At 37.6% G+C, this 26,176-nt stretch overlaps 1 protein-coding gene and 1 long non-coding RNA gene across 5 annotated transcripts; both read left to right on the top strand.

The window, feature by feature from the left end:
- The first annotated feature begins 1,323 nt into the window (after nt 1-1,323).
- Nucleotides 1,324-11,369, top strand: LOC148270638 (uncharacterized). Of its 2 annotated transcripts, XR_015825330.1 has the most exons (3): nt 1,324-3,556; nt 4,588-4,818; nt 10,588-11,369. It is a non-coding gene; the product is annotated as an uncharacterized LOC148270638 (long non-coding RNA). The 2 variants fall into 2 exon arrangements; XR_015825331.1 differs by lacking the exon at nt 4,588-4,818.
- Nucleotides 11,370-12,137: 768 nt separating this feature from the next.
- Nucleotides 12,138-25,529, top strand: LOC148270637 (excitatory amino acid transporter 3-like). Of its 3 annotated transcripts, none has more exons than XM_088242325.1 (8): nt 12,138-13,102; nt 15,222-15,702; nt 16,480-16,565; nt 19,653-19,833; nt 21,743-21,976; nt 23,140-23,331; nt 24,667-24,801; nt 25,195-25,529. In XM_088242325.1, exons 2-8 carry the CDS (start codon nt 15,245-15,247, stop codon nt 25,355-25,357), a joined length of 1,449 nt encoding a protein of 482 aa, XP_088098451.1. In that variant the 5' UTR covers nt 12,138-13,102; nt 15,222-15,244; the 3' UTR covers nt 25,358-25,529. The 3 variants fall into 3 exon arrangements, with proteins under 3 accessions (XP_088098451.1, XP_088098453.1, XP_088098452.1); XM_088242326.1 differs by lacking the exon at nt 12,138-13,102 and adding an exon at nt 14,206-14,216; XM_088242327.1 differs by lacking the exon at nt 24,667-24,801.
- The last annotated feature ends 647 nt before the right edge of the window (nt 25,530-26,176 follow it).

Genomic DNA, 26,176 nt, shown 5'->3' with positions numbered 1-26,176 from the left:
TGATGTAACATAGTTTAATGAACACCCTGTATAAGGACAATACCCTACACTAAATATATCCGGTACGTGGGAATAACTATTACCTGGGTTACAATATACCTGGGTTAGAATAACTATTATTCTGATGGGTAGTTAAAATTAATCTTCCATTTTATCTACGAGGTAAAATTAAGTTCTCTGTATGAAAAAAAGAATATGTTTACGAAACATTTTCAATTACCGGTAATCAACAAAGATACATTGAATTTTCATACAAATAAACACACTTTCGTACATAAATATAGATATTAGTTTATACCGTCTTATTATATACCGATGAAGATAGCCGTTCATAATCGCGGCCCTGTGCCTCAATTATGAACGCTATTTTCATCTTTTATTTCACAGAAATTAGGTATACGAGACCTAGATTTTGTCGATTTTAGCTAGGCATAGCGTATTTAGGAAAGTACCTGCGCGCGACTGACTTAAAAACTACATTTAAACACCTATTATTTATCAAATTTCCATGCCACCGCATACCATCTTAAGTTCGTATTGATGGAACGCCTGCTTTGAATAATGCTAATGAATATGCGAATAAACGACCGCGCATGACCTTTTTCATTTGAGGATGCATTATTTATTTTTCTTCACAAATAAATTATTGCGTATTCGAGTCGAAATAAAACATTACAAAAAATAGCTCGCATTTCTACTTCCGTATGACTATACTGACAAAGTTCAGTGGTTTTCTTAAAGTAAATTAAGTTTTTAAAATTAATTTTTTTTATTAGTTTGTCTATTAAGACAAACTAATAAAAAATCGGAGGTGGATATTTAGCAATATGAAATCACTTACCCTGGAGGGCGTTGTTTTGTTGTAACGCGGTGTAAAACTAGTCATTTTATTTAGTTTAATTTTTTTATTTTTTATTTTATTTCATTTTTAAAATTTTATTTTACTTTATTTTATTTTATCTTATTTTATTACATTTTATTTATTTTTATTTTAGTTTATTTTATTTCGTTTTATTTTATTTCATTTCATTTAATTTTGTTTCATTTTATTTTATTTCATTTCTTTTCATTTTATTTTATTTTATTTTATTTTATTTTATTTTATTTTATTTTATTTTATTTTATTTTATTTTATTTTATTTTATTTTATTTTATTTCATTTTATTTCATTTTATTTCATTTCATTTCATTTCATTTCATTTTATTTTATTTTATTTTATTTTATTTTATTTTATTTTATTTTATTTTATTTTATTTTATTTTATTTTATTTTATTTTATTTTATTTTATTTTATTTTATTTTATTTTATTTTATTTTATTTTATTTTATTTTATTTTATTTTATTTTATTTTATTTTATTTTATTTTATTTTATTTTATTTTATTTTATTTTATTTTATTTTATTTTATTTTATTTTATTTTATTTTATTTTATTTTATTTTATTTTATTTTATTTATTTTATTTTATTTTATTTTATTTTATTTTATTTTATTTTATTTTATTTTATCTTATTTTATTTCCGTTTAGGAAAAAGGCGAAGTCACAAAATCCAATTTTATATAAGGCAGTTAAAAATATAATGGATATGCGAAGAACTTCCATAAAGTAAAGATAAATCTAAATTCGAACTTAAGATTAAGACATACATGTTTATATCTTAAATAATGCATTAATGAAATACCCGAATACAGTATATCCATTATAGCACGCGTAAGCACTAATTTAAGATAAAAAATCGGCCCCTTATTGATTTGGCGTCCGACGGGGACTGATGCATTTTGAATTTTCTAATTTGGAACGTGGAACGTGGAACGGATCGCGTGTACGAGATTTGATCTCGGTGACAATTTTTTAATGTCAAATTACAGGAAGTCGATCGTTAGAATTTTACCAGTCAGTACCTATTACACCGGTACTGGTACAGCAAGACGCATAGCGCTAATGTAATATAATCATCTCATTATGTTGGAATTATCTTCGCATTTTGTAAAGCGATCATAGCGGTACTTTTAAATAATATTACGTGTAATAAAAATACAGCTTCGTGTGGGAAATTGAATCAGAACCCGGGACGAGTGTTGTTTCTTTATACCGAGATGTATTAGAACTACTAGAGGATGAATAGATGACTGGCCCCGGCAATCCTGGCCAGCCTGGCCATCCTGGCCATCCTGGCCATCCTGGCATAAAGGCGTCTGTCAGTTAAGGGTAAATTATTTTAAGTTGAGGCCACGCACACATACTTGCATTAGTTACATCTGTGTACGTTTCCGAAGGGTTTTAATATTAATAAATGTTATTAAATATTTGTACATGACCACTTGCCGACTTTTCTATGTCTACCGGTTTCGAGACGTACCCGTCTCTTCGTCAGGACACCGATTAAACCAACGTGCAATTATTGTCCTTCAGTTTGCGTTGGAAAAACATCGAGAAATTTGGATATTCGTGTTAAAGAACATATGGGGTGTCTCCACAATAATATTCGACCCCAGATGAAAGAGCTCGCAGATTTATGTAAAGTCGGTGAATCACATTTGCATCTACTCCTGTAATTTCAGCAGAGCAGTGTACATTTTGAAAAAGTCTTCTGGCGGTATAACCATCATCGGTGCACATCGTAGCGCTTCCTTGTCCCGGTTGGTCGATAATCAACCCTAGCTTGTCACGAAAACGTTTTTGTACGAGAGATTTATTTTCTCGCTTTAGTCGTTTCTTTTCTCCGCTCGTTGCTGACCACGATTCAAAAGAAAGGTTGTAGGAAATATGTCGTATCATTTCCATACAACGAATCCAGGCATGTAATGTAGACAGTCCGTATTGATAAGAATTTTTATCTTCAGGCCTAACAGTCACTTAAGTCAAATCATTCATTTGCAGTGGAGTAGCTCCACATATCGTACATATTTTTAAATTTTATATATTATTATTTTTTTGTAAAATTATTCGAATTTTTATTCAAATAAAGAAAAAAATTTAAATGTTTTAGTTGTCTTATAATGTTTAAGGAATGAACTTTTCAGATATGTATAATACTTTACATCTATTCCTCCAAAGTTCAATAAGAAATGAACTTTTAAAGTGATGAAGTGAACAGATTTAAAATGGTATCCGTAAAAAAAATACAGTTTGCTGCCTTGAAAATATATATATGATATTTACTTAATTCAAAATTCTAACATTTTTTTATAGTTTGACTATATAACTATTTAAAAAATTATTGAAATGTGTCAGTAGCAACTTTGGTAAAAATCACTTATGATATGCCGTTGTCCTACCATTTTCCATAGTGCGCCGCGCCGCGCCGGGTACATATGCACGTATATGGAAATGATTATGACCCGAGCACCGACGTTAAATGTATTAACATCATATTGTTCTGTTATTTGATATGAATTATGAAGTTCTAACGTTTATTTTCCAGTTGAATCAACTCAAGGGGGAAACACAAAGAGCAGTAAGTTCCCATGCCACCATACCATCATACCATCATGCCATCATAACCTACTTCCTACTTGCGGCTTATTACGAGCGGAATTATCTTATCTTCACCGGTATGTATTGACACTTCACTTTTCTACCGAGGTATTACGGAGCATTCAAGGAATACAGATGTTCAAACATGGGCAGAATGGTGAATGCTACACAGTGTGTAATGTGGCCATTCAAAGCAGCTAATGACAGGTCATAAATAAGCCCCGCAGATGCCTCGACTTCTATATTACCCTTTCTAAAGTGCTCATCATCTTTGTTGTAATATGTTAATATTAACAGCTCCCCGGGGAGTTGAATCCAGACCTTGTTTACAAAAATTTGGACAAACTCAAAATATTGTTCGCATATATATTTTTTTTTTGCACCGCAACAGGCCAGGAGGCCCAATTACAGTGGTGAGTTACATCACAGAACACCCAGGCTAGAGAAAAATCACAATTTTTTTGTGTTCTCACCGGGAATCGAACCCGGAACCTTCCGTGTGTAAGTCAAGCATCTTGACCACTACATATAAAAATATTTTTTATTATTTTATAAAAATAATAAAAAGTTCATTGTCTCTGTACTGAATCTGGATCTGGAGACCTGGCGATGATACCGTCAGCGTCATTGTGAAGATCTTCCGTTCACAACACAATCGTCGCTCCTCTGAACACAATCATCGCGTGCCAATGTAGCGCGCTGATCTCCTCCCGATAGTATAGTCGGGGTCTGCGTTCGAGGCGCACGGAGTATCGCGGTAATGTGTTTCGACGCTGCCCGATCGAGTTTTGATAAAAATTGGCTCCTCGATATTCGAAAATATTGATTGGTTAATTTGTATCTAAACTCAACCGCACTAACCGCACGCATATTTAGGATGAAAACGACTCGACTAAAAAAATAAACTTTTAGGGAAATTGCACAAGAAGAATGTAAATTGTGACAGCTTCGTATTCTTTCGTCGATCGTTTCGTATATTTCGAAGTGTGCAATAAAATTTGAGTTAAAGATTATTATCGAAGGCCTTCGCGCATGAGAAGATGTATGCATGATGTGGCGTTCTATCCTCTCTGCCTACCCTTCCTACCTCTGACAAGCGGAACTTTAGGACGCTGGCTGGCGCTGGCGCTGGATCGACGCAGAAGGAGGCGACAGTGCGGTCTCCGGCGATGGGAGGCGTCCGGTGTCGTCCGCACGCTCCACTTAGGAGTTCATGGAGCATGAAGGTGTTCCCAGGCCCAGGGCGAGTGACAATACAACGCGTGCCCTGCGCGGTGGGTTGGCTCGTCAGCAGTACCGAGCGATCGATCTGACCCGATTCCCACTGTTCGCATGGAGGGTAATAATATTATATTATTCTCTATGAACTGAGTCAGCAGTTCTTCTGCAGATTTAATACAATTACACATCTTTACAGACACACATAACAAAACACATATGCTCACAAAGTAATCCGATTTTGTCGATAGTGATTTAAAATTAATGTTTAAGTTTGAATAAGACCGTAATTAAAATATAACAACAGATGTTATCCCTCTCTGTCGCAGTGGCTTCGAACTAGAAGTTATGGGAAGTTTTGGTTGTAAATCTGTCTTGAAATAGGGCCCACATGGACATAGTCTTATGTGTGCTCTAATAATAACAATGTAAAATAAATTTAATTTATACTTGAATTTTGTTTTTATATTTTAAGTCTTGAAATAGGGCCCACATGGACATAGTCTTATGTGTGCTCTAATAATAACAATGTAAAATAAATTTAATTTATACTTGAATTTTGTTTTTATATTTTAAGTCTTGAAATAGGGCCCACATGGACATAGTCTTATGTGTGCTCTAATAATAACAATGTAAAATAAATTTAATTTATACTTGAATTTTGTTTTTATATTTTAAGTCTTGAAATAGGGCCCACATGGACATAGTCTTATGTGTGCTCTAATAATAACAATGTAAAATAAATTTAATTTATACTTGAATTTTGTTTTTATATTTTAAGTCTTGAAATAGGGCCCACATGGACATAGTCTTATGTGTGCTCTAATAATAACAATGTAAAATAAATTTAATTTATACTTGAATTTTGTTTTTATATTTTAAGTCTTGAAATAGGGCCCACATGGACATAGTCTTATGTGTGCTCTAATAATAACAATGTAAAATAAATTTAATTTATACTTGAATTTTGTTTTTATATTTTAAGTCTTGAAATAGGGCCCACATGGACATAGTCTTATGTGTGCTCTAATAATAACAATGTAAAATAAATTTAATTTATACTTGAATTTTGTTTTTATATTTTAAGTCTTGAAATAGGGCCCACATGGACATAGTCTTATGTGTGCTCTAATAATAACAATGTAAAATAAATTTAATTTATACTTGAATTTTGTTTTTATATTTTAAGTCTTGAAATAGGGCCCACATGGACATATTCTTATGTGTGCTCTAATAATAACAATGTAAAATAAATTTAATTTATACTTGAATTTTGTTTTTATATTTTGAGTCTTGAAATAGGGCCCACATGGACATATTCTTATGTGTGCTCTAATAATAACAATGTAAAATAAATTTAATTTATACTTGAGTTTTGTTTTTATATTTTAAGTCTTGAAATAGGGCCCACATGGACATATTCCTATGTGTGCTCTAATAATAACACAGTAGTTAATGTTTGGCTCAATAATTGGGTTATAAACATTTTTGCATGAATTATTATCAACAAATCTTCTAATGCTTCCCAAAATTGTTTTTTTTTTGCAATCTTTTTCGTTACCATCTTAGTATTTTGATGAATTGTAAATCTGTCACGTCCGGAACCACGATGACCACGATGATCAGTATGGGCAAGAAGACATATTAGCATATTTTAAAAATATATTTAGAGCGAAGAAAATAAAACAAATGGTTGCTTACTTCTGCAGGGGAGAAGCGAGGGGGGCGCGGCCGCTCGGTTGACGGAGTATTAGACTCCCCCTACCCCCTTCTCGTTTCTCCCCTGCATAAGTAAGGAACCATTTGTTTTTTTAATATTTTATTTTTGTAAATTTTATTCGTTCAAAAATGTATTTTTATGTGCCAGTGGGTCTGCTTGCTCATACTGATAATCGTGGCTTCGGATATGAGGGGTTTAAAGAATATCCTGTATAGGAGCTAGATTACAGCACGTCTTGCAGCTACATAGCGCATGGACATTAAGTTATCTAGCCCCTATTTGCATTGTTATTTTTATTTTATGTGGCAATAAAGTTTAGAGAAAGCGGTATTTTAAAAAAATTAATAAAAATCTAATTTATCAAAATAGAAGTTAGATTACAACAAGTCTTGCAGCTACTGAGCGCATGGACGGTTGAAATTCTTGACCCCATTTACTAAATTTAGATATTTAATAGTTGATAACATTTACCTATTGAAGCAGCTACTATTATTGCGGATGGTAATAGGGGCTAGATTTCTTACTGTCCACTGTCCATGCGCTTTGTAGCTGCAAGACGTGCTGTAATCTAGCTCCTATATATTAAAATTGTAATGTATCATAATTGGAGACGAGCAACTAGAATCTCAACCGTCCATGCGTTCTGTAGCTGCAAGACGTGCTGGGATATTTATTTATTGTACAGCGCCCTTGAGGTGATTTTCACGAAAATGGCGCTATATAAATTATCCAAATATAGATGTATATTACCTGTGAAGTATGGAGATATTTAATAAAAAATTAATTGTTTCACAAGAGCACTGATTTGAATTAATTAATAAACAATATTTTGAACATGCCCAAATAAATGTTTGTACAAGACAGACTGAATTTCACTCCTCGGGGAGTTATTAAGATCTAAATTATCGCAGCAGAATGCGGAAAACAATGAAAAGGTATTATGGAAGTCTAGGCAGTTTTATCGGCTGGTTTAAAGGTCACTTTACACGACGCGACGCGTAATATTCACCACTCTGTTTATATTAAAATATCCGAATATTCTCAACTCTGCCATCTGTTGACTTTTGCGAACCGAAAGAGCTGAAACCTTTATCGATGTGGATGATATTTATACTAAAATTTAATTAAAAAAATAAATCTAACGTATAACTTAGCCCACCTGACCCTTGCGGCTGAACTGTACAAAAAATACCCCAGTTTGACATAAAATTCAAGACGAAAATTGAAACTATTAAAATTGTGTACCTACAAAATCCCACTGGGAAACGTACGAGACGATAATATAACACTGACTAAAAATGCTTACATACTTAAATATACTTAATACCAGGCAATAACAATATTACAGTCAACAATACTTTACTATAGACTTAAACACTACAATGAAGTGTCTAAACCTATGGAATAGTTGGCTGGGGCGGTTGTGCGGCATCCGTTTTAAAGCCTCTCATAATTGAACAGAAATCGTTCCAATGCATTAAAGTGCTAGATATGAGGCAACTATACCTAAAGGAAGCACTTGCACCCTTCTGGTCGAACAATAAGGAGAGGTCTCAGTAAATAAATTGTGTGGATTTTTATGTGAGACAGCGTTAGACGAGACAAAATACATCTTTTGCTGTTAATTTTCATAGTTCAAACTATGCTAAATACTCACCCATTCCACGGTTTCACGTGTTAGCGAACAAACATGGAAACTTAGATTTATTTCATTTATCTTTCTACAAATTAAAATCATTACTTTTAAATCACTTCTTTTTAAATTATAAAAGTGTACTAAGTGTTATACTTGTGTTACTGTTTATGCTACGATACATCGCCTCTGTTACTTCAATACTTTTTATATTTCAACCCTTTATTACTTGTTAATTTGCTGCATACCTATGTTATAATTTCTTATTTATTTATTTTTTTTGTTTTTTCCTTTTTTTCTGCTGATTTTATTCCACGAAACTATATGTTCTATACTGTGCACGGGTGTTTTGTTTCGTAATAATTGTTTTTCAATATTATTTTATACTTTGTCAAAGGTGTAAGCCGTCGAAATCAATAAATAAAATATCCGTAAGAGGTAATCCCAGAGCACGAATTATGTCAAACCCAAAACCAGAATCTCAATCACAAATAACTATCGACGTGCTTAAAAACATGCTAAGCATTTGAGCGATCACAATAAACATGCTTAAGTTATCGCAGTCATAAGTCAACGCGTGTGTAATCTCTAAGTCAAAGCTCGGGTCGGTTTGATTTTTGTTTACCTCGTAAATAAATGCAGTTCGTCGGCGAAAAATCGGCGTTTACTAAAATAAAATATTACAACATATTGCATTTGTAAGGTGTATCTAATACAAAAAAGTTAAAATTATATTACAATTACCATGGCGACTGCTTTTCCTGACATTTGGCTCGCGAAACGCCGGCTAAATACAATAAATAGCGTGATAAATAATAAATAAATAAATTTAAATAGCAGTTTTGAAATATTTTCCATATTTGAACCGGTGGAAATTAAAATATGCGATTGCGCTGCTGCGTTATCGCATATTTTAATTTCCATTTCCATTTTCTGCTGGATAATCATCACATCACAAAACGTAAATATGTTGACATTTAATATTAGGTGTTCGCGGTTATATTAGGTTTCATCGTGATCGCGAATATGATAAACAACCCCATGGTTGGTAAGACCTTGTTGTCACGTCGATAGTTATTTGTGATGAGCTGCAGTACGACTATTCATCGCACCGAGTGTTCAATATTTTGGAAGAGCGCATTAAGCTCTCGAGGACTTGACTATTTTCAAGAGAGGAGTTAAGGCCTGGATTTCCCCGAGTGGGAAACTCTTCGATGATTTTCCCAATGTTTGAGTTTATCGTTTACCATATTGATGTGCCATTTATTTGTTTTGTTATTGTTGTGTTTCTCATCCAATAAACTGTTTGTGATGATATGGTCACGCGTCTGTGTCAACTAATTGCTCGTCCCAACTCGACCCAGGACTTTTAGTCCCACGGAGTTGGGACATATGTCTCAAATAACGCGCAATAAACTGTTTTTAAGTAAATAATAAAAATTAAAATGGCTTACCTTGTCACTTGAAAAATTACACTGGAGTCAAATTGAAAATCAACCCGCAGAAGGACAATATCCCTACACTAGCCGGGGCAGACATAACATGACACGATCTTTTATTATTTTTAAATAACCCTAAACCAATTATTAAAAATAATAAATAAGTTGATAAATCGTCGGCGTTCTCGAGCGAGTAGGGGAATGATTTAGCCTAACATCAATAAAGGTTTCGGCTCTTTTACTTCATAAAAATCAACAGGTGGAAGAAATATGAATTAACACATTACAACGGAGATGAAGAACATTTAAGAGAATGTAATATATGAGTCTAGGCATCTACGGGGCTTATGACATGTCGTTGGCTGGTTTAAGTGGCCACTTTACACACTGTGCCCATTCACCATTCCGCCCATATTTGAACATCTTTATTCCTTCAGTTCTTTCATCCGTTGATGTTTGTGAAGTTAAAGAGCGACATATCCACCTGATTCATGAAGAAGTATGGAAATTGAAGAAATAACATTTTCGGGCATCGCCAAGTATGTAGGTGAAATAATTCAATTAGACGAATCTCACCCGCATAAATAAAGGTTTCAGCTCTTTAACTTCACAATTATCAACAGATGAAAGAATTGAAGGAATATAGAGATGCTCAAATATAGGCCGAATGGTGAATGTTACACGGTGTGTAAAGGTGGCCACTGAAAACCAGCCATTGACAGGTCATAAGCCCTGTAGATGTCTAGACTTCTATATCACCGTCTCTCGAATGTTATTCATCTCTGTTGAAATATGTTTATATAAACAGCTCCCCAGGGAGTTGAATCCAGTCCTCGTCTACAACAATTTGGACAAACTCAAAATATTATTGAGAAATATGAATGTTCGAACATCGGTGGAATGGTCGACGTTACGCAGTGCGTACAATGGCCACTTAAACCAACAAATGACAGGTCATAGGCCCTGTGAATGCCTGGACTTCCATATCCCCCTGTCAATTTGCAACATTCCCATTAGCAACAGTGCAATAAATTATTATTTTATATTTCACATAAACACTCGCTGAATTTACAACACCGGAACAATTGTTCTGCCCAGGCCACCGGGGGACCGCACCACTGGACGAGCGCGCGGACCACTGGACGAGCGCGCGGACCACGCGGCTACACGCGGCTCGCTCCTAGCGCGGGCATACGCAACACACTGAATACCAATTACTGACGCGTGCTGACTGCCGACTGCTGACTGCTGACTGCTGACTGCCGACTGCGGACTGCTGACTCGGCTCGATGCCACTCGATGAACATAAATAAACCGTTAGCGTCGTTAAATCCGCGTCGAAATGTGAATAGCGATAGCAAATCATAATTGAATTTGCTAAAATTAATAAAACGCTATTTTAACGATACATCTTTGTATAAAAGAAATAACAATATTTTTCGCGAACTCGCTCGTGCAGCGCGTGACGACCCCCAGGCCCACCTCGATTATGAACGCTCTGTACTTCATCTGTACATATCGTCATATCGACATCGTATGATCGAAACGAGCCGATGGAACGACTGCGAACAATTAGTCCGCGTTCCATGTATATTTTAAATAGGCTTCTGTGATAAAAACATATTCGGAACTAAAATCATATGGGAAACATATTCGGAAACCATATTTGCCGCAACAAATCGGTTTCTTAGAACAGGCATTTGCCCATATAGGAACCGATTGCAACATTAGGCATACTAATATTTCTGGCTTGCCGACCCTTCATATACTGAGCCTACTCCTAGTACAAGCAGAATTTGCCACAGTGTTTTTTGTGCCATTTTTGTAACAATGTATGTATAAACTAATAAATGAATAAATGAAAAAGTGCCCCCTTTAAAGCGATTATAAACTCCAATAAATCCCGATTCAAGCGAAAAATGCCCGCTTTTTGACAATTGCCGAGGCAGTATGCTTGACGATCGTCTGTATTTATCTTCTGAGCGAATACAAGGCCGACTCACGATACGTTCTCCCCGAAAGGTAGTAAAACCGAAGGAAAATATATAATAACTAAATTTACTTTTTAAAGTGGCAACTTTCTAACGCCTAGATAATCTTATATGTTAATAGGGCAGAATCTAGCGACATTATGTTTTGCATCTGGCCGGTCGATTTCAAAACTGACCTTTATGTCAGAATTCAATTCGACTTCAAAATTGACTTATTTCGATCTCGTATTTTTAATAGGCGTTTAAGAAAAAAAGTGCCCACCACAGAGCGATATTTAAAAAAAAAATAATCGTAATTAAAGAAAAAATTGCTCGATAGAACAAAATTTTTGACTTTTTCAATGCGTAGATAAACGTATCAAGGGGTTCTAGACTCGTCGATACAAACCGATGTACTTACATCAAAACTCGATGGTGGGAGGATCGGTAGTATATTGTCGGGAGACCTACAACAATGACGTCATACTGAAGCTATGTCATTTTAGTGCGTAGATATGTGTGCTGTGACGTACGCTTCCCCTTGTTTCATATCGATATACCTACCCAAAACTTGAGTCGGAAGTGTATCTTCGTAATCGCTCTAGAGAATTTATCTTCAACTATTCCGTCATGGTGGAGGTATGACGTCCTTATTCTCCCACTGGAATCGAGGCCCCGATGAGGTTCATTCATTTTCGCAGCGATTCTCGCGTAAACTACTGCCGAGTTTCGTAATGTCCCGCCCTGCGCGGTCGAGGCTGTTCTCGGAGCCGCAGCCGGGACGAGATGATATTTCCCGTCTGTTGTATTATCTTCGCGTGAACCAAGTTTTAAGTTTACATTATCGTCACGAAGAAATATTTTATTTTATTAAGAGCAAACGCGGCCAGACTTTTCTTCGTACGAACGTATTTCTTTATTTTCTCTCTAGATTATAGCATCGGAGCGATGGTTTTTTAACACACTTTAAATATCTATTATTGGCGCGTCTCTTCGTTTTGGATTTTTCGAACAATTGTTTCATAATGGTCCTCGGACCACCCGCAAACCTTTAAAAGCGCGCAGTTTTATCTGCCGCTTTCAGACTTACGGTATACGAACATTACAACTATTTTTGAAAAACGCAAAAGCTTCCGACACGTAAAACTTCATTCTGTTCCAAGAAAAAAACAGAATTCGTTCGATATTGTGGCGCGGAAAATGAGACTACGAAACATACATTTTAGCTAGGCAAAATCAGTCAGACGGGCGATTGTGTTTTTCGCATAGTATCGATGAGGAATCTTAGAGAGAATGACAGAAAAACTATGTTCGAATACCAATTCATCTAATTTATTTTCCACCGCATATCCCTTCCTTCAGATTTGCCGCGGTTCCCCGGCCCAGCTCTGCGGTCAGCACGATACCTCGCTATTCCGGTAGGTGACCAAATATTTGCTCAATTATTTTTGAATTCCTAAACAAATGCCGCCAATTAAATATCTGTCAAGTTGACATTTACCCGAGAACAGTATTTTGCGTTTAGCTCACTCTTCTCCTTGTACACTTTCTAAATTCTAAACATATTATATTGATAGACACTGTCGTCGAAAATCCACACTGATATCCACCTCCGTCATTTATATTATAGGAAGTTAACACCGGTTTGTACCAATTTATTGTTAGCAGTTGAGCGATACTCGGTAAGAAAATTCATAGAAAACGGCCATTCAATTCGCGGGTAATTGCCATAGAATTAAGAATAGTCCGCATGCGCGCATCAAACAGAAGGCGACTCAAATTAAAGAAGTAGTTTTACGTTTTGACCCATTAGTTTCTTTGTGGACGTCGCCCAGTACGCAACTCCCAATTTGAATTCAACTGTTCCGCGTTGTGTACTTTTAAAGTGTAAAAATACTGCTGGGATCTTAAAGAAACAAGATAGGATCATATTTCATGTATAAATAGCAAATGTATGTGTGAGTAGCAAATGCATTACTTAAAAATTTAATATTTTTTTTTGTCAGATAGTTGAAGAAAACAAAATTGACATTTTGTTCGTGTTGCCAGGGTTGTCAATTTTTTAACGCTACTTTGCTCATCTAATGGGAGAACTAATGAAAATCGGACCTCTCGGATTAAACAACTCCGTGGTGGACATTTGACCGACATTACATTTGGAAAATCAAATATTATTTAACATGATATAAAAATTTCCGTTTTATGAAGAATAAAATTTGTTTAATTTTTGAAGTTCAAAGTTCATTAATTGAATTACTCTTATTAAATGACCCTTTACATATTTACTTTGTTGTGTCAATTAATTATTTCCGCATGTACAATAACATGTTATAGAAATTCCTTTTTTAAAAAAATATAATTGTCTTACATTTGTGTTATGCTATTTTCGCGATCTGGCAACATTACGCGGCGACTACACGCATGCGCGCGGCGAAAGCGGGGTAAAGTGGGGGGTTTTTAGGACCCGGACCGATGTATTAAAATATGATTCTACGCTCCTTCTGGACTATTCTTAATTCTTTGGTAATTGCCTTCCGCGTCGCATTCTCTAGCGGATTCACGAGGACTTTCATTAGATCAGACGCGATTCTACGCTCCGCAGATGTATGTCGTCAGCGTCGCGTGCGATGAAAAATGTCTAATTGTACCGCAACTGGGTTATTAGTAAATTTAGACAGTTTATGGAATTATTGGTTAATTAGTTATACACGGTTTTTCAGGGCCAGACCGCGAAACTTTAGAGGAACATTCCTGATGGTAAATTTTTTTAAAAATCCTAAGTAAAATTTTGAAAAAAGTCATTAAAAGAAAAAAACAAGTTGTAATCTCAAAATGTAGTAAGTCTTTAATTTCTCGAACAATCAGCTCCTCCACAAACCTCTACCCCTCTTCTACCCAGCCGCTTCTCCTGTTCGCGTCTGGTGCGTATCGCTTCGTTGGTCAAATACGTTTTTAAAAATACTAAACATCGCTAGAAAATACTAAACATTAAAAAATGTACACTTCTTGCTGCTCTTGCCATTTGGTTTAGTAAATAGAATATTCAATTATGTCCTAATGTTTTTAGACAAAGTCTGTATTTCCTAACATCCTTCCTTCCCTAAATAGCAGTGTCGGAATCTCCCTGCCCCGTACCAATATCGGTCTTTAATCAATCGTAAAGTTAATTTCTTCATTGCACCCCAAAACTGATCAAATTTGTTTTTTTTTTTTATAAAGAAAAAGTTTTTTTTTTTAAATATTTTTTTTATTCATAAATTTCATAAAAAGTAAAAGTTTTTGTAAAATTGTAAACATGACTACTTTTATACATTTAGTAAATGTTATCACTGTAACTCTCCAAAAAAGAGAATAACTCTTGTGCTTGGAGACTTACGTATTAAAAAATACATTTCCGTGGTGTAGTGGTCAAGACGCTTGACTCACGCACGGAAGGTTCCGGGTTCGATTCCCGGTGAGAACACAAAAATTAAAATGTGATTTTTCTCAAGCCTGGGTGCTCTGTGATGTAATTCACCACTGTAATTAGGCCTCCTGGCCTGTTGTGGTACAAAAAAAAAAAAGGAAAAAAAAAATATGTAAATTTCTTTCTCAATCCGTTTTCCTTTTTTAAAATAAAAAAATATATTTGTAAGCCGGTTGATGAAAATAGTCTTAAACTATTTATATATTTTAAAACGAAACACAATTATTAGGGACACGCCGACGGTGGATATTTACAGTGGGTAAAAAAAAATACATCGCTCTTATGCCATAATCCAGGGAGAAAACTAATCCCCTCGAGCATGGGGGACGCTGCGGCGGAGGGCGGTGACGGCAGCCGGTGGCGCCGCGTGGGGGCCTTCCTGCGCCGGCACGCGCTCGTCCTGCTGACGGTGGGCGCGGGCGTGCTGGGCGGCTGCTCCGCGGGCGCCGTCCTGCGCGCCTGCACCGGCGCGTGGACCCAGCGCGAGGTCATGTACCTGCAGTTCCCCGGCGAGCTGTTCCTGCGCATGCTCAAGTGCCTCATCGTCCCGCTGCTCGTGTCCTCCGTGACGTCGGCCATCGGCTCCCTGGACCTCGGAGCCAGCAGGAAGATCGGCGCTCGGGCCATCGCGTTCTACCTCACCACCACCGTGATGGCCGTCGTGCTGGGCATAGCGCTGGTGTGCGCCATCCGGCCCGGCGTCGGCGGCTCCGCGGAGGGAGCCGAGCCCGCTTCGAGGGACGCCCTCACCGTAGACACGCTGCTGGATCTCGTCAGGTACAGTTTTCTCTGCCGTTTATTTCGGGAAAGTACAGTGCGCAAGATGCAAACTCTCCTAAGTCCACGGGCCAGAGTGGGTTTAAAACTGAACAGATTTAATCTTTTCGAGATAAACATCCGCCCATGTGATGATGCTACTCCCCGAGATGTCTCCTCATCTTTTGATGCATTGCCCCTTTTCAGTTCATAGAGAATGCGGAGTCTGGATAGATATTTTAGTACTTTTCCTAGACTGCGAAGATAATTTATTGCTCTGTAAATAATTATTGCCAGAAGTTACTCTCTGTCAGGGCCATCTTTTCAATAAGGGCATGTGGGGCTTGATGAGGGCCTCGAAATTCTAAGAGGGCCCCTTTCTAAAAGCTCCAAACTCCGTGTGCCGAAGGGCCCCTGCATGCCATGGCCTAAGACGGCCCAGCTCTCTGAATATTTTATTGCGATGAGATTAATAGATGGTAGGTAGTGGTTTATTTTTGGTTTTTGTTCTGTAACGCAATGGAAACTGCGGCTGCTGTTGCTGAACTAAATACATTGAGATACGGTCATTTATGGTCGAAAACCTTTGCAGTTGTCAATGGTATTTTTGTTTCTCTAACCATCGCCATATCTAACTCATTTCAGGGCGATGATGGAGATCGCCGTCTTTGTTTTGACATACATTTTACATATAAAGGACGACGAGTCTTGAAATAATATATATCTTGTATGTTGACTATGTATGTATATCTACTTGTCTGCTTTTATTCCTTGATAACAAAAAACATTTTCTTTTAGGAATGTGTTTCCACCGAATCTCGTTCAGGCTACCATTTTCCAATACCGGACTGTTCTAACAAAGCCAAACAATTCTAGTAATATCGGTAGGTGCCTAACATAACAAATATATATTTTTATATGTATTTAACTATTTATTTTACGTTAATTTTTAAAATTTCTTAAAACTATGCTACTAATAACTTGTCCAAGTGATGAAATTATAGCGTAAGTGTCCAGCTCTGATGTCCGGTTACAGACACCGCTGAAGTATTTGACGATTTTTTACAATTTCAAATGTTAAATTTTGAAGATTACAATACTCAAGTGACTTCAGTAAATGTTTATTAATTCATTTTGTTAAAAAAATACGTAAATTATGTTTAGTATGTTGATTGTGAATTATGTGGGTATGCATTGGTCAAGTATTGTCACAGCTTCTACATCCTTTTTAACCACAACCACTGTTCACTTCCCACCTCAGTATTCTTTGATCACCCACCCCATTAAGACCTCGTGTCGTACATCGCGCGGTTATTTCGTTGAACGTGTGTGCCGCGTTATAAAACTTTGTTTCCACCAACCACCGGTGTTGAGCACCGGGTCGGGGCCTGCCTTCGTGTTAGTGCCGCTCGCAAGTATCAAGTCGGATCCTGCAAGTCCATAAAGACCAGAGGATAAGGTTAATGGCATCCCTTCTTGATCCATCTCATCTGCTGGCTTTATGACCGATTGACACTGCACACCGCATAGCGAGGATACTCACTTATTTTTATTAATTTTAATTACAATCCACTCCGCTCAATAATATCGTAGAAACCTTTTTAGCCATTTCACGCCCCGCACCCGCGAGGGAATTCGTTTTTCCACTATTGCAGTCCTATAGAGACGAATAATTGTTCATTTGATCTTTAAATATTGATCATTATTAATTTGCATTATTCTCAATACATTGTTAGTATTAAAAAACCTCATTTATTGCACTGATTTTGTTTCTGAAGTTACCTTGTTGTAACCTTGAGTAATTTAAAAATAAAAAACTTAATAAACGCTAATAAAATGATACATTAAATTTATAAAAACCTTATTTTAACGGGCTATTAAAAATACAAAAAAATATAAAAACAGTCAACTTCATCATTGCAACTGGCGGGAGTCGAACTCGCTATGCTAGTTTTTACAGTTAAATACAAGTAAACTAATTTTTAAGGCAATTATTTTTCCGCATTTCAATTATTGTTCTAGTGTTCTCTTTCTGAGCACTGAAAGTCAATATAATGTCATGCACAAAGCTCAGAATAGGGGAATGAGGACAATATTGAGATGTGGCAGATATACAAAAAGTCAACATAATATGTTGATGGTGCTGAACATGCTTTGGGTAAAGCAAAGAGTCATTTACTAAGTAAACACTATGGTGTTCATATTTCGGGACGTGAGGGACGTGAGAGTTTCAGACTCCCCGAAACAAAAATCCAGGCATTTCGAAACAATTTGTATCATAAAAGACTTGAGATGTTGAATGAGTAGCCTGCGGAAATTAGGGATGCTGGGTCTAAAGCATCGTTTCGTGGAATGGCGATGACTTTTGTTAAAAACAAACATCCATATGGGTAGAGTGTCATCGGAAAGCCTCATTTTATAACAATGTTTTGTTTTTGAAATTATTTTTTAATATCTTTTTCTCTTCCACATCGGGTCCTAAGTAGAGCATGTGGACATCACCAGTTGCCTCCTGAAGACCCCATCGCCAGCCAGTAATTTCGCCTCCTCCCACGTTAATCCAGGGCCCCTCAGTTCCACCGAATAAAGTCGAACGATCGTCATCGACGGCCTTCCAGGACGGCGAGAGCCCGCAGGTTTAAAGAAGAGGCAACTCGGGTTTAGGTTCTCCTGAGGCATGCGCAACACGTGTCCGAGCCAAGTCCACCGCCGCACCCTCGAGACGCTCGTTTAAGGAGGCTGCTTCGTCCGTTCTCGGACTTCAATGTTAGTTATAAAATCGAACCACCTTCTGCCTAATATTCTCCTAAGGCACTTACACTTAAAACTCAGAAGTTTGGTGTTCTGGGCTTTGGTAAGGTGCCAAGATTCACACCCATATAGGAGTACTGGCAATATACAGGAGCTTATTAATTTGTTATAATCACGTCGGGGTCAACACTGAAGGATTTAGGTTGTTGACGGTTGGAGTTCCTACCCCAGTTAGAGATTGACAGAGAAGACACGAAGTTGCTGTTCCTATGTTCATTTATTACATGGCGAATAAATAATGAATTATGTCACATGAGTGCTACGGCGATGAGGAGTTGAAATAACTGCACTTGAACTACATCATTTCATTTCATTTTCATTTTGATCAAAGAAAATATGCATATATTAGAAAAGTTATTCCAATACTAGCTACATTTTTTTTAGCACCACAACAGGCCAGGAGGCCCAATTACAGTGGTGAATTACAACAGAATACCCAGGCTTGAGAAAACTCACAATTATTTTTTTTTGTGTTCTCACCGGGAATCGAACCCGGAACCTACCGTGCGTGAGTCAAGCGTCTTGAACACTACACCACGGAGGCCGGACTGCTGGGACTACATGATGGGACTGTGTGACTTCGTCGAGCTGGACTGAAGTGAACTGAACTTGTTGGGCTGACTGACTGAACGAGCTGACTGACGTTGGCTGCGTCCTGTGGTTTCTTTATAGACGACGTTCCTTTGTAGTTCATTTCTTCATCGGAAAGACGATGTGAATGTGCTGCAAAACAGTGCTTCCGGTTTAACGTGCTATACGAGTTGCATTATACGAATGTATTGGATTCGATAGAAAATGATGACATTGCCTCGTCGGTCATTATTCTACTTCAGGTGAACTAATTTAATACGTATGTGTCATCGATTATGGACTATGGACCCCACATGTATATTGTTTATTAGTTAAGGCATAACTAGATGTTCAAATTTTATTTGTACAACTATCTAAAATAAATACAATACAATATAGTTGGTAGTTTAACCGACTGCGCCACGCGCCTGTCATTATACTAGTATGTTTCGTTTCTAGTTTTATGTCACAGTACGGTAGTTATTTTCGTTACAATAAAATATATATTGTATTCAAAATGGACACGGTCCGTAAGTTTAATAAAATGAAAATATTATTAACTTAACAGCTTTTTTTTCGGCGCGTTACAGACCTGACGGAGTACAAGATCAGCGGAGTGTTCACGGAGGGAACCGACGTCTTGGGGCTGGTGACCTTCAGCGTGGTGCTCGGTATCGCCATCGCCAAGTCGGGTCCCCCGGCCGCTCCTCTGCAGCAGCTCTTCTTCTCCCTCTCGGAGATCACCATGCTCATCACCGGCTGGGTGATCTGGTAAGAGTTGCGCTGATTGTCGTACCGACTGATCTCTTTTGTTGCTTTCGCTTGATGAGGTAAAATTCTTCGATAACTACAGTTTGAGTAGGTATGAGTGGTGGCAAAAGTTGGTTTGCAGTAATGAAAAACGGATTCGGGTATGTAGTGGATGCTTACAATCATCTCCACATTTTATAAACGGATCCAAATTTGGAAGTATGAAAACAAATATGAAAGTACAGGCATTTACAGAACGCATGGCCTGCCATTGGATGGTTTGAGTGACTGCTTTACACATTATGTGACATTTACATAAGGGAAATATCATGTTTTTTTAAAAACATTTTTAAAGTAATAAAGGTGTATTTCATAGACCTTTATTACTGAATTTTAAAAAAAAATTCTAAAAGTTTTGTCGACATCTTCTTTTAAGATCTGCTTAGGAATCTTATTAAACATTTCAGGAATTGTATAATGAAGTGTTCTTTGGCCATACTTGTTTACAAACCTCGGTACTGACGAGCCTTCGCGTTGTGCTAGCTTTGTATTATGTGTATGTATATACCTTTTCTGGTAGGTACTGTCAAACCGACACCTAAAACAAATTTGAGCCATAAAATAGCATTTACGGACAGGCAAGCTTGCCTATTAAAAAGTTCAGGTCTCGATTATGATGGGAAGATAAAGACATCATACCTTCACCTAGACGGTATAGTTGAAGATAAATTCTTTCTAGTGATCACTAAGATACACTACCGACCCCCAACCTTCAAATTTTGTGTAGATACATCGATATGAAACAAGAGGAAGCGTACGTCACGGTACGCATATCTATGCACTGAAATGACATAGCTTCAGTATGACGTCATAGTAGAAGATAAAAGTTTCCCGACCGACTACTAAGATACACTACCGATCCCCCACCTTTAAGTTTTGATGTAAGTACATCGGTTTGTTCGGACGGGTCTAGAACCCGTTGATACGTTTATCTACGCATTAAAAGTGACAAAAATTTTGTTCCACCGAGCGATTGTTCCTTTAATTACTATTTATTTAAAATTTGAATCGTTTTGAGGCTGGCACTTTTTTTCTTAAAGGCCCTTTTCAAATACAAATGATAAATAAGTCATCTTTAAAATGTCATTGAGGTGGGATAACATTTTGACAGTTAGTACTGCGCCATTAGCGGTGAAGTTTGAAAACTCCGTGTAATTGCAGCGCATGCGTAAGACCACGTGACTTCTGAGACTGCAATGGCAACATTTCGAAAGAATTATTGAAAGTATGGAAAATAAATATCACCATTTCATTTATTCTCGTCTTCATGAAAATACGTATCGACGTGTAGATAAAACCGGCTTTGTTGTCGTTCTGTAGATAAATACAGACGATCGTTAACCATTTCGTCTTGGCAATTGTCAAAAGTCTTCAGAAAATCATGTTCAAGCGAGCATTTTTTGCTTGAATTGGCATTTATTGGAGTTTATAATCGCTTTGAAGTGGGCACTTTCTATCACAGAAGCCCAATTAAAATTTAAATGAGAGTTCTGTTGTTTTGAAAGAAAACAGTTGTTTTAAATGTTAATGAAGTAAGGAACGAGGACTAATTTTTGCCATTCATGTCATTCATTGGTTTGTTTCAGTAATATGTCAAGATGACAGTAGGTAGAAGGTAGAACATACCGAGGACGATACATATAGTCCAAAAGTTAAGTATACCGTCTTGATATGTACAGATGAAGATAGCGTTCATAATTGAGGCTCAAGTACCTCTTCCTTATCGATTCTAGATGTTCTGTGGATTAATTTTATAGCCGAGTTTTGTAAAAATTGTATTCAATTCGCCCAAGTAGGCATCTTCAGGACTGAGATTACTGAAATACCTACGCAACATTTGAATATAATAATAATAATCATCTCCCATCAGGTTGTCCCCAGTCGGGGTGTTCTTCCTTGTGACGGCCAAGATTCTGGAGACGCCGAGCTTCAGCGAGATGGTGGGACAGCTGGGCTGGTACTTCCTCACGGTCCTCGTGGGACTGGCCATACACGGTTTCCTGACTCTCACCCTCGTGTTCTTCATACTGACGAGGAAATCCCCCTACGGCTACCTCGGCTCCATGAGTCCGGCTCTGGTCACCGCCTTCGGGACTTCTTCGAGGTAATCGAATTTTATTTATTTATTTATCGAAACACTTTAAATACTTACGTAACTTAATAAGGATGGGCATCAGGCGCGTGCGGTGAATATTATCAGCAGGGATGCTGACAAAAACGAATCATGTTTTTACATTTAGTGTGTGTGATATTACACATGGGTAGATATTTAATCAAAAAAAATATTGCACAAAATCACTTTTGTAAAGTGCGCTTGAGGTATTATAAATATTATGAAAATGATCCCATGTAAGTTTTCCCTTTTCATGATTGTTAAGTTTTTTCTTTAATGGAGTCCTTAATTTAAATTCTCATTGATTTTAGTGAGTGCCACACCAGAGTATTGTTGCTTTGGTGGGCACTCCTTGTGCGGTATATTCTATAGGTAGCACGAGGGCTATAACTCTCTCTAATTCGTTTTTTCTCGATGTCTTCGGTCGTCACAGAGTGCATATTGTTCTTACTAAATAAAATATTTTATACAGCCCACTAAAGAGATCTTAGCCGTAATTTAATTGTCTCCACCAGCACACATTTTTCCAATAATGATAATTAATCAAATATAAATAAACGGAGCACAGAAGCAGGCGCGTCTAGCGGTGAAGCTGTAAACATTCGGACAGTACCTAAAACTCGAGATGTTCTAAAATTTTGCTTACTTTGTCTGTGGCAGCCACTTAGGTAAGACGTGTTCGGCGCGCTCGGCGTTTTTCGTTCTGGCGACCCAGAATGCCTCCACCGGGACGATTGCGCCTTAGTTTCGACCCATGTTTCGTCACCTGTTTAAACACGTTTCAGTAATTTTGCATCGTCGTTGACTTCATTTTTAGTGACACCTGAGCAACTTCCATTCGCCGCTGTTTTTGTTCAAAATTCAAAAATTTTAGAACAAATTTTGTCATGGCCGAGCTCAAAAAAATGACAATCGTTTTCTCCAAACCCGCATAATTTAAAAATTCTCGTTATTTTCTGGACACACTGGTATATTTCCGTTTTCTGGGAAGCCAACTCACCGATCAGTAGAACTTACCGAGTCACGTCACAGGTGGAGTAATTTCAAAATTACGAAACTGGGGTGAATGTTGAAAATTAGACATATTTATCGAGATTATTTTTGAACTGGTATTTTTTGTGATTTTATCGCGAGAATTGTTCGTGTTTCCGCAGCGCCGCCACTATGCCGGTCACTATAGGCGTGTGCGACAAGATGGGCATCGATCCTCGCGTCTCCCGCTTCGTGATCCCCGTCGGCGCCACCATCAACATGGACGGAACCGCTCTGTACGAAGCCGTGGCGGCCATCTTCATCGCTCAACTCAGGAACATTACTCTGTCCTTCGGGAACATCATCGCCATTTGGTAGGTACCGATTGCTTATCTCAATTATTATGATCGATATTATCTCTATACAGAAAATCAAGTAATGTTGATCTGAAACTACGTGTACGTTTAATAAGCTCCTTGTCTATTGAAGAAGTGTTTTTGTGCGCGGCTGCGAGACACGGTGCCTATCCGAAAGGCGAAGAGACTAGAGGCCTGCGAGATGCGGTGGGAGTTTCCTATGAGAATCGTATCACCGACGACGAGGTTCTTAATACAGATCGGACTCACAACGCACGGTGCGCCGCGAGGACCTCTTGCACGAGGCGATAGGGGGGATGTCCGAGGGGACGAACTGCAGGAGGCGCCCTCGCCGAGAATAACTCGAGAATTTATGCGAGAATATGGACTGCGGGGCACATATAACACTAAAGAAGCCCGCACTCTTCTTCTTTAAAGACCGCATCGGTAGAGGAAATGCAGAGCTTCGCTGCAAACCAATCCAGAGAGGGATCATGTATTGCTTCTTTATTCGACGCAGACTCTGTTGTTCACGACATGTATTCAAAGGGATTACCCTTACACCGTGCGACAACCGACTGTTTCTTGCTAGTGTAATATTATTATCTGTGTCTAGGCGGACGACGAGTACAGTTCGGGTTGCGAAATAGAACCAGAAACAAGGATGAGTGTTTTCGACTCGACGGTTTCTCTTAGCTAAAAATCCCAACCGAGGAAATCGGAACTGAGACATTGTTCCACAGATGAAGGGGCAGGCAATCTCTGTAGGACAATGGAAAACTTTTACTACCGCGCGCGGCCGCATTGTCCTAGTATAAACGCGCACTAGGATAAAACGAATAACGAATGTTCGATGTAACGATGTGTTCTGTTTTATTTTATTTAGTTCGTCCTTCAACGATTTCAATACATTTTGGTATATAATAAACAATTTTTTTTGCAAACTCGCTCGTAACGAATGTCGTCGCGTTTTCACTTTTGCGGCGTTCACGGCTACTTGAACTAAAGTTGTTGCATAGCTCCACTGTCCTTTTCTGAGCCGTTGAGGCTGTTCACGAAGCTGAGACAAGATAATATTGTCCCGTCTATTGTATTGTCCTTCTGTGAACCTAGCTAAATATTGTTGTCAAACATTTATAAATAACCATTTACCGACTTTTCTTTATCTACCGGTTTCGTCAGGACACCAATTAAACCAACATGCAAAACCCACAATACACCTTCACCACAAATTATCTTCATAATATTTTTTGGTTATACAGTTTCTTTTAATAAGATTTAGTAAAATGTTTGACCAGAATGTCAATGCTTTAAATATTAATGATATAATATTGTTGTCTTTCTTCCGTTCAGTGTGACGGCAACAGCGGCCAGTATAGGAGCTGCGGGCATCCCCCAGGCTGGACTCGTGACCATGGTGATGGTGCTAGACACAGTCGGCTTACCCGCCGAAGACGTCTCCATTATCATCGCGGTAGATTGGTTATTGTAAGTTGCAACGTGTACCCGTACTATATAGGGATGGCCCACAGCGGTGCGCAGGCTGGACCCGTGACCACGGTGATGGTGTTAGACACAGAATATTTCCTTAAATTCCCGATAATTTCTATCCATTTATTTATTTTTACTTGATCTCTGGAATGAAAGAATTGAGATGATGTGGATGTCTAAACGCAGGTAGATATGTGAATATTGTATTATTGCAGTGTGTAAAGTGACCTCTTAAAACAGCCACAAAAAGTTCGCTTTTTTTAGCTAGTGGACTCGTCCAGCCATATTTTTTCAACTTTCAGAATACCAGCCCAGAAGACTGCTGATTTATTGTTTGGTATAATGAATGCCTTTTCGTGTCACTGAAGAGTGCTGAATAATTTGTTCCAGGGATCGCTTCCGGACAACGATCAACGTGATGAGCGATATCTACGGGACCATCATCATCAACTTCCTATCGAAGGTGGATCTGGAACTCATCGGCGAAGACACGGGCGATGGCGGTCTACCGGTGAAAGACACCAAGGCTAGTGGAGGGGGACCCAAAGCGTGAAGGACGTATTGGACGGCTCACAAAACTCAACAGTGAAAGCGCCCCCCCCCCGCATACCCGTAAACCTCAATAACTTCTTTTTCTGGTTTAGAAATAAAGTTTTTTCTAAAATCATGAGAGCGGTAAAATTAAACCAAAGTGACCGAAACATTTTTTTTATTGTTAACAAAATTATTAAATTATTAATGCATTTACTTATTAATTTACAAATACTAAAAATATAAATTATAAAAGCAAATCTAATAATGAATATTCTTTCATAGGTTTATTTCATAGAATTAAGAATAGTCCAAAAGAAGCGCAGAATCATATTTGAATACATCGGACTGTGTCAAAAAAAAACCCATTTTGCCCCACTTTTGCCACGCGCACGCGTGAAGTCGCTGCGTAATGTTGCCAGATCGTGGAAAATATAATAGTAACAGATGGTAAAGAGTCCATTATTTAGAGTAATAAACTTTGAACTTAAAAAATAAAATAAATTTTATTTTACATAAAACGGATATTTTTATGTCGTGTTAAATAATATTTGATGTTTTAGATAGTGTCTGTCAAATTACCACCACGGCGTTGTTTAATCCGAGAGGTCAAATTTTCATTAGTTCTCTCATTTGGTGAGCAAAGTAGCGTAAACAATTTGACTCCCCTGGCAACACTAACAAAATGTCCGTTTCATTATTATTGACCATTGTTTTTCAACCTGTGGGTCGCGACCCCCTGGAGGGTCGCGGAGCCTCTGTCGGGGGGTCGCGAGAGGTCGAGAAAACTTCAGTTTTTTTATACAACATATAATTTGTGAGACTAAAATAAAAAGTCGAT

This window comes from Micrasema longulum, unplaced genomic scaffold (assembly GCF_059751315.1).
Source record: "Micrasema longulum isolate JH-2025_06_02 unplaced genomic scaffold, ASM5975131v1 h1tg003657l, whole genome shotgun sequence".
Lineage (NCBI taxonomy): Eukaryota > Metazoa > Arthropoda > Insecta > Trichoptera > Brachycentridae > Micrasema > Micrasema longulum.
The sequence above is the reverse complement of the archived record's forward strand: the minus strand, read 5'-3'. Positions and strand labels throughout refer to the sequence as shown.

What these genes read in the sequence shown, in the direction of transcription:
- LOC148270637 (XM_088242325.1), top strand. Translation starts at nt 15,245, where the DNA reads ATGGGGGACGCTGCGGCGGAGGGCGGTGACGGCAGCCGGTGGCGCCGC. An exon ending in ACGCTGCTGGATCTCGTCAG is followed by an intron (nt 15,703 to 16,479) that starts GTACAGTTTTCT and finishes ATTTTCTTTTAG; the next exon opens with GAATGTGTTTCCACCGAATC. An exon ending in GGGAACATCATCGCCATTTG is followed by an intron (nt 23,332 to 24,666) that starts GTAGGTACCGAT and finishes TCTTCCGTTCAG; the next exon opens with TGTGACGGCAACAGCGGCCA.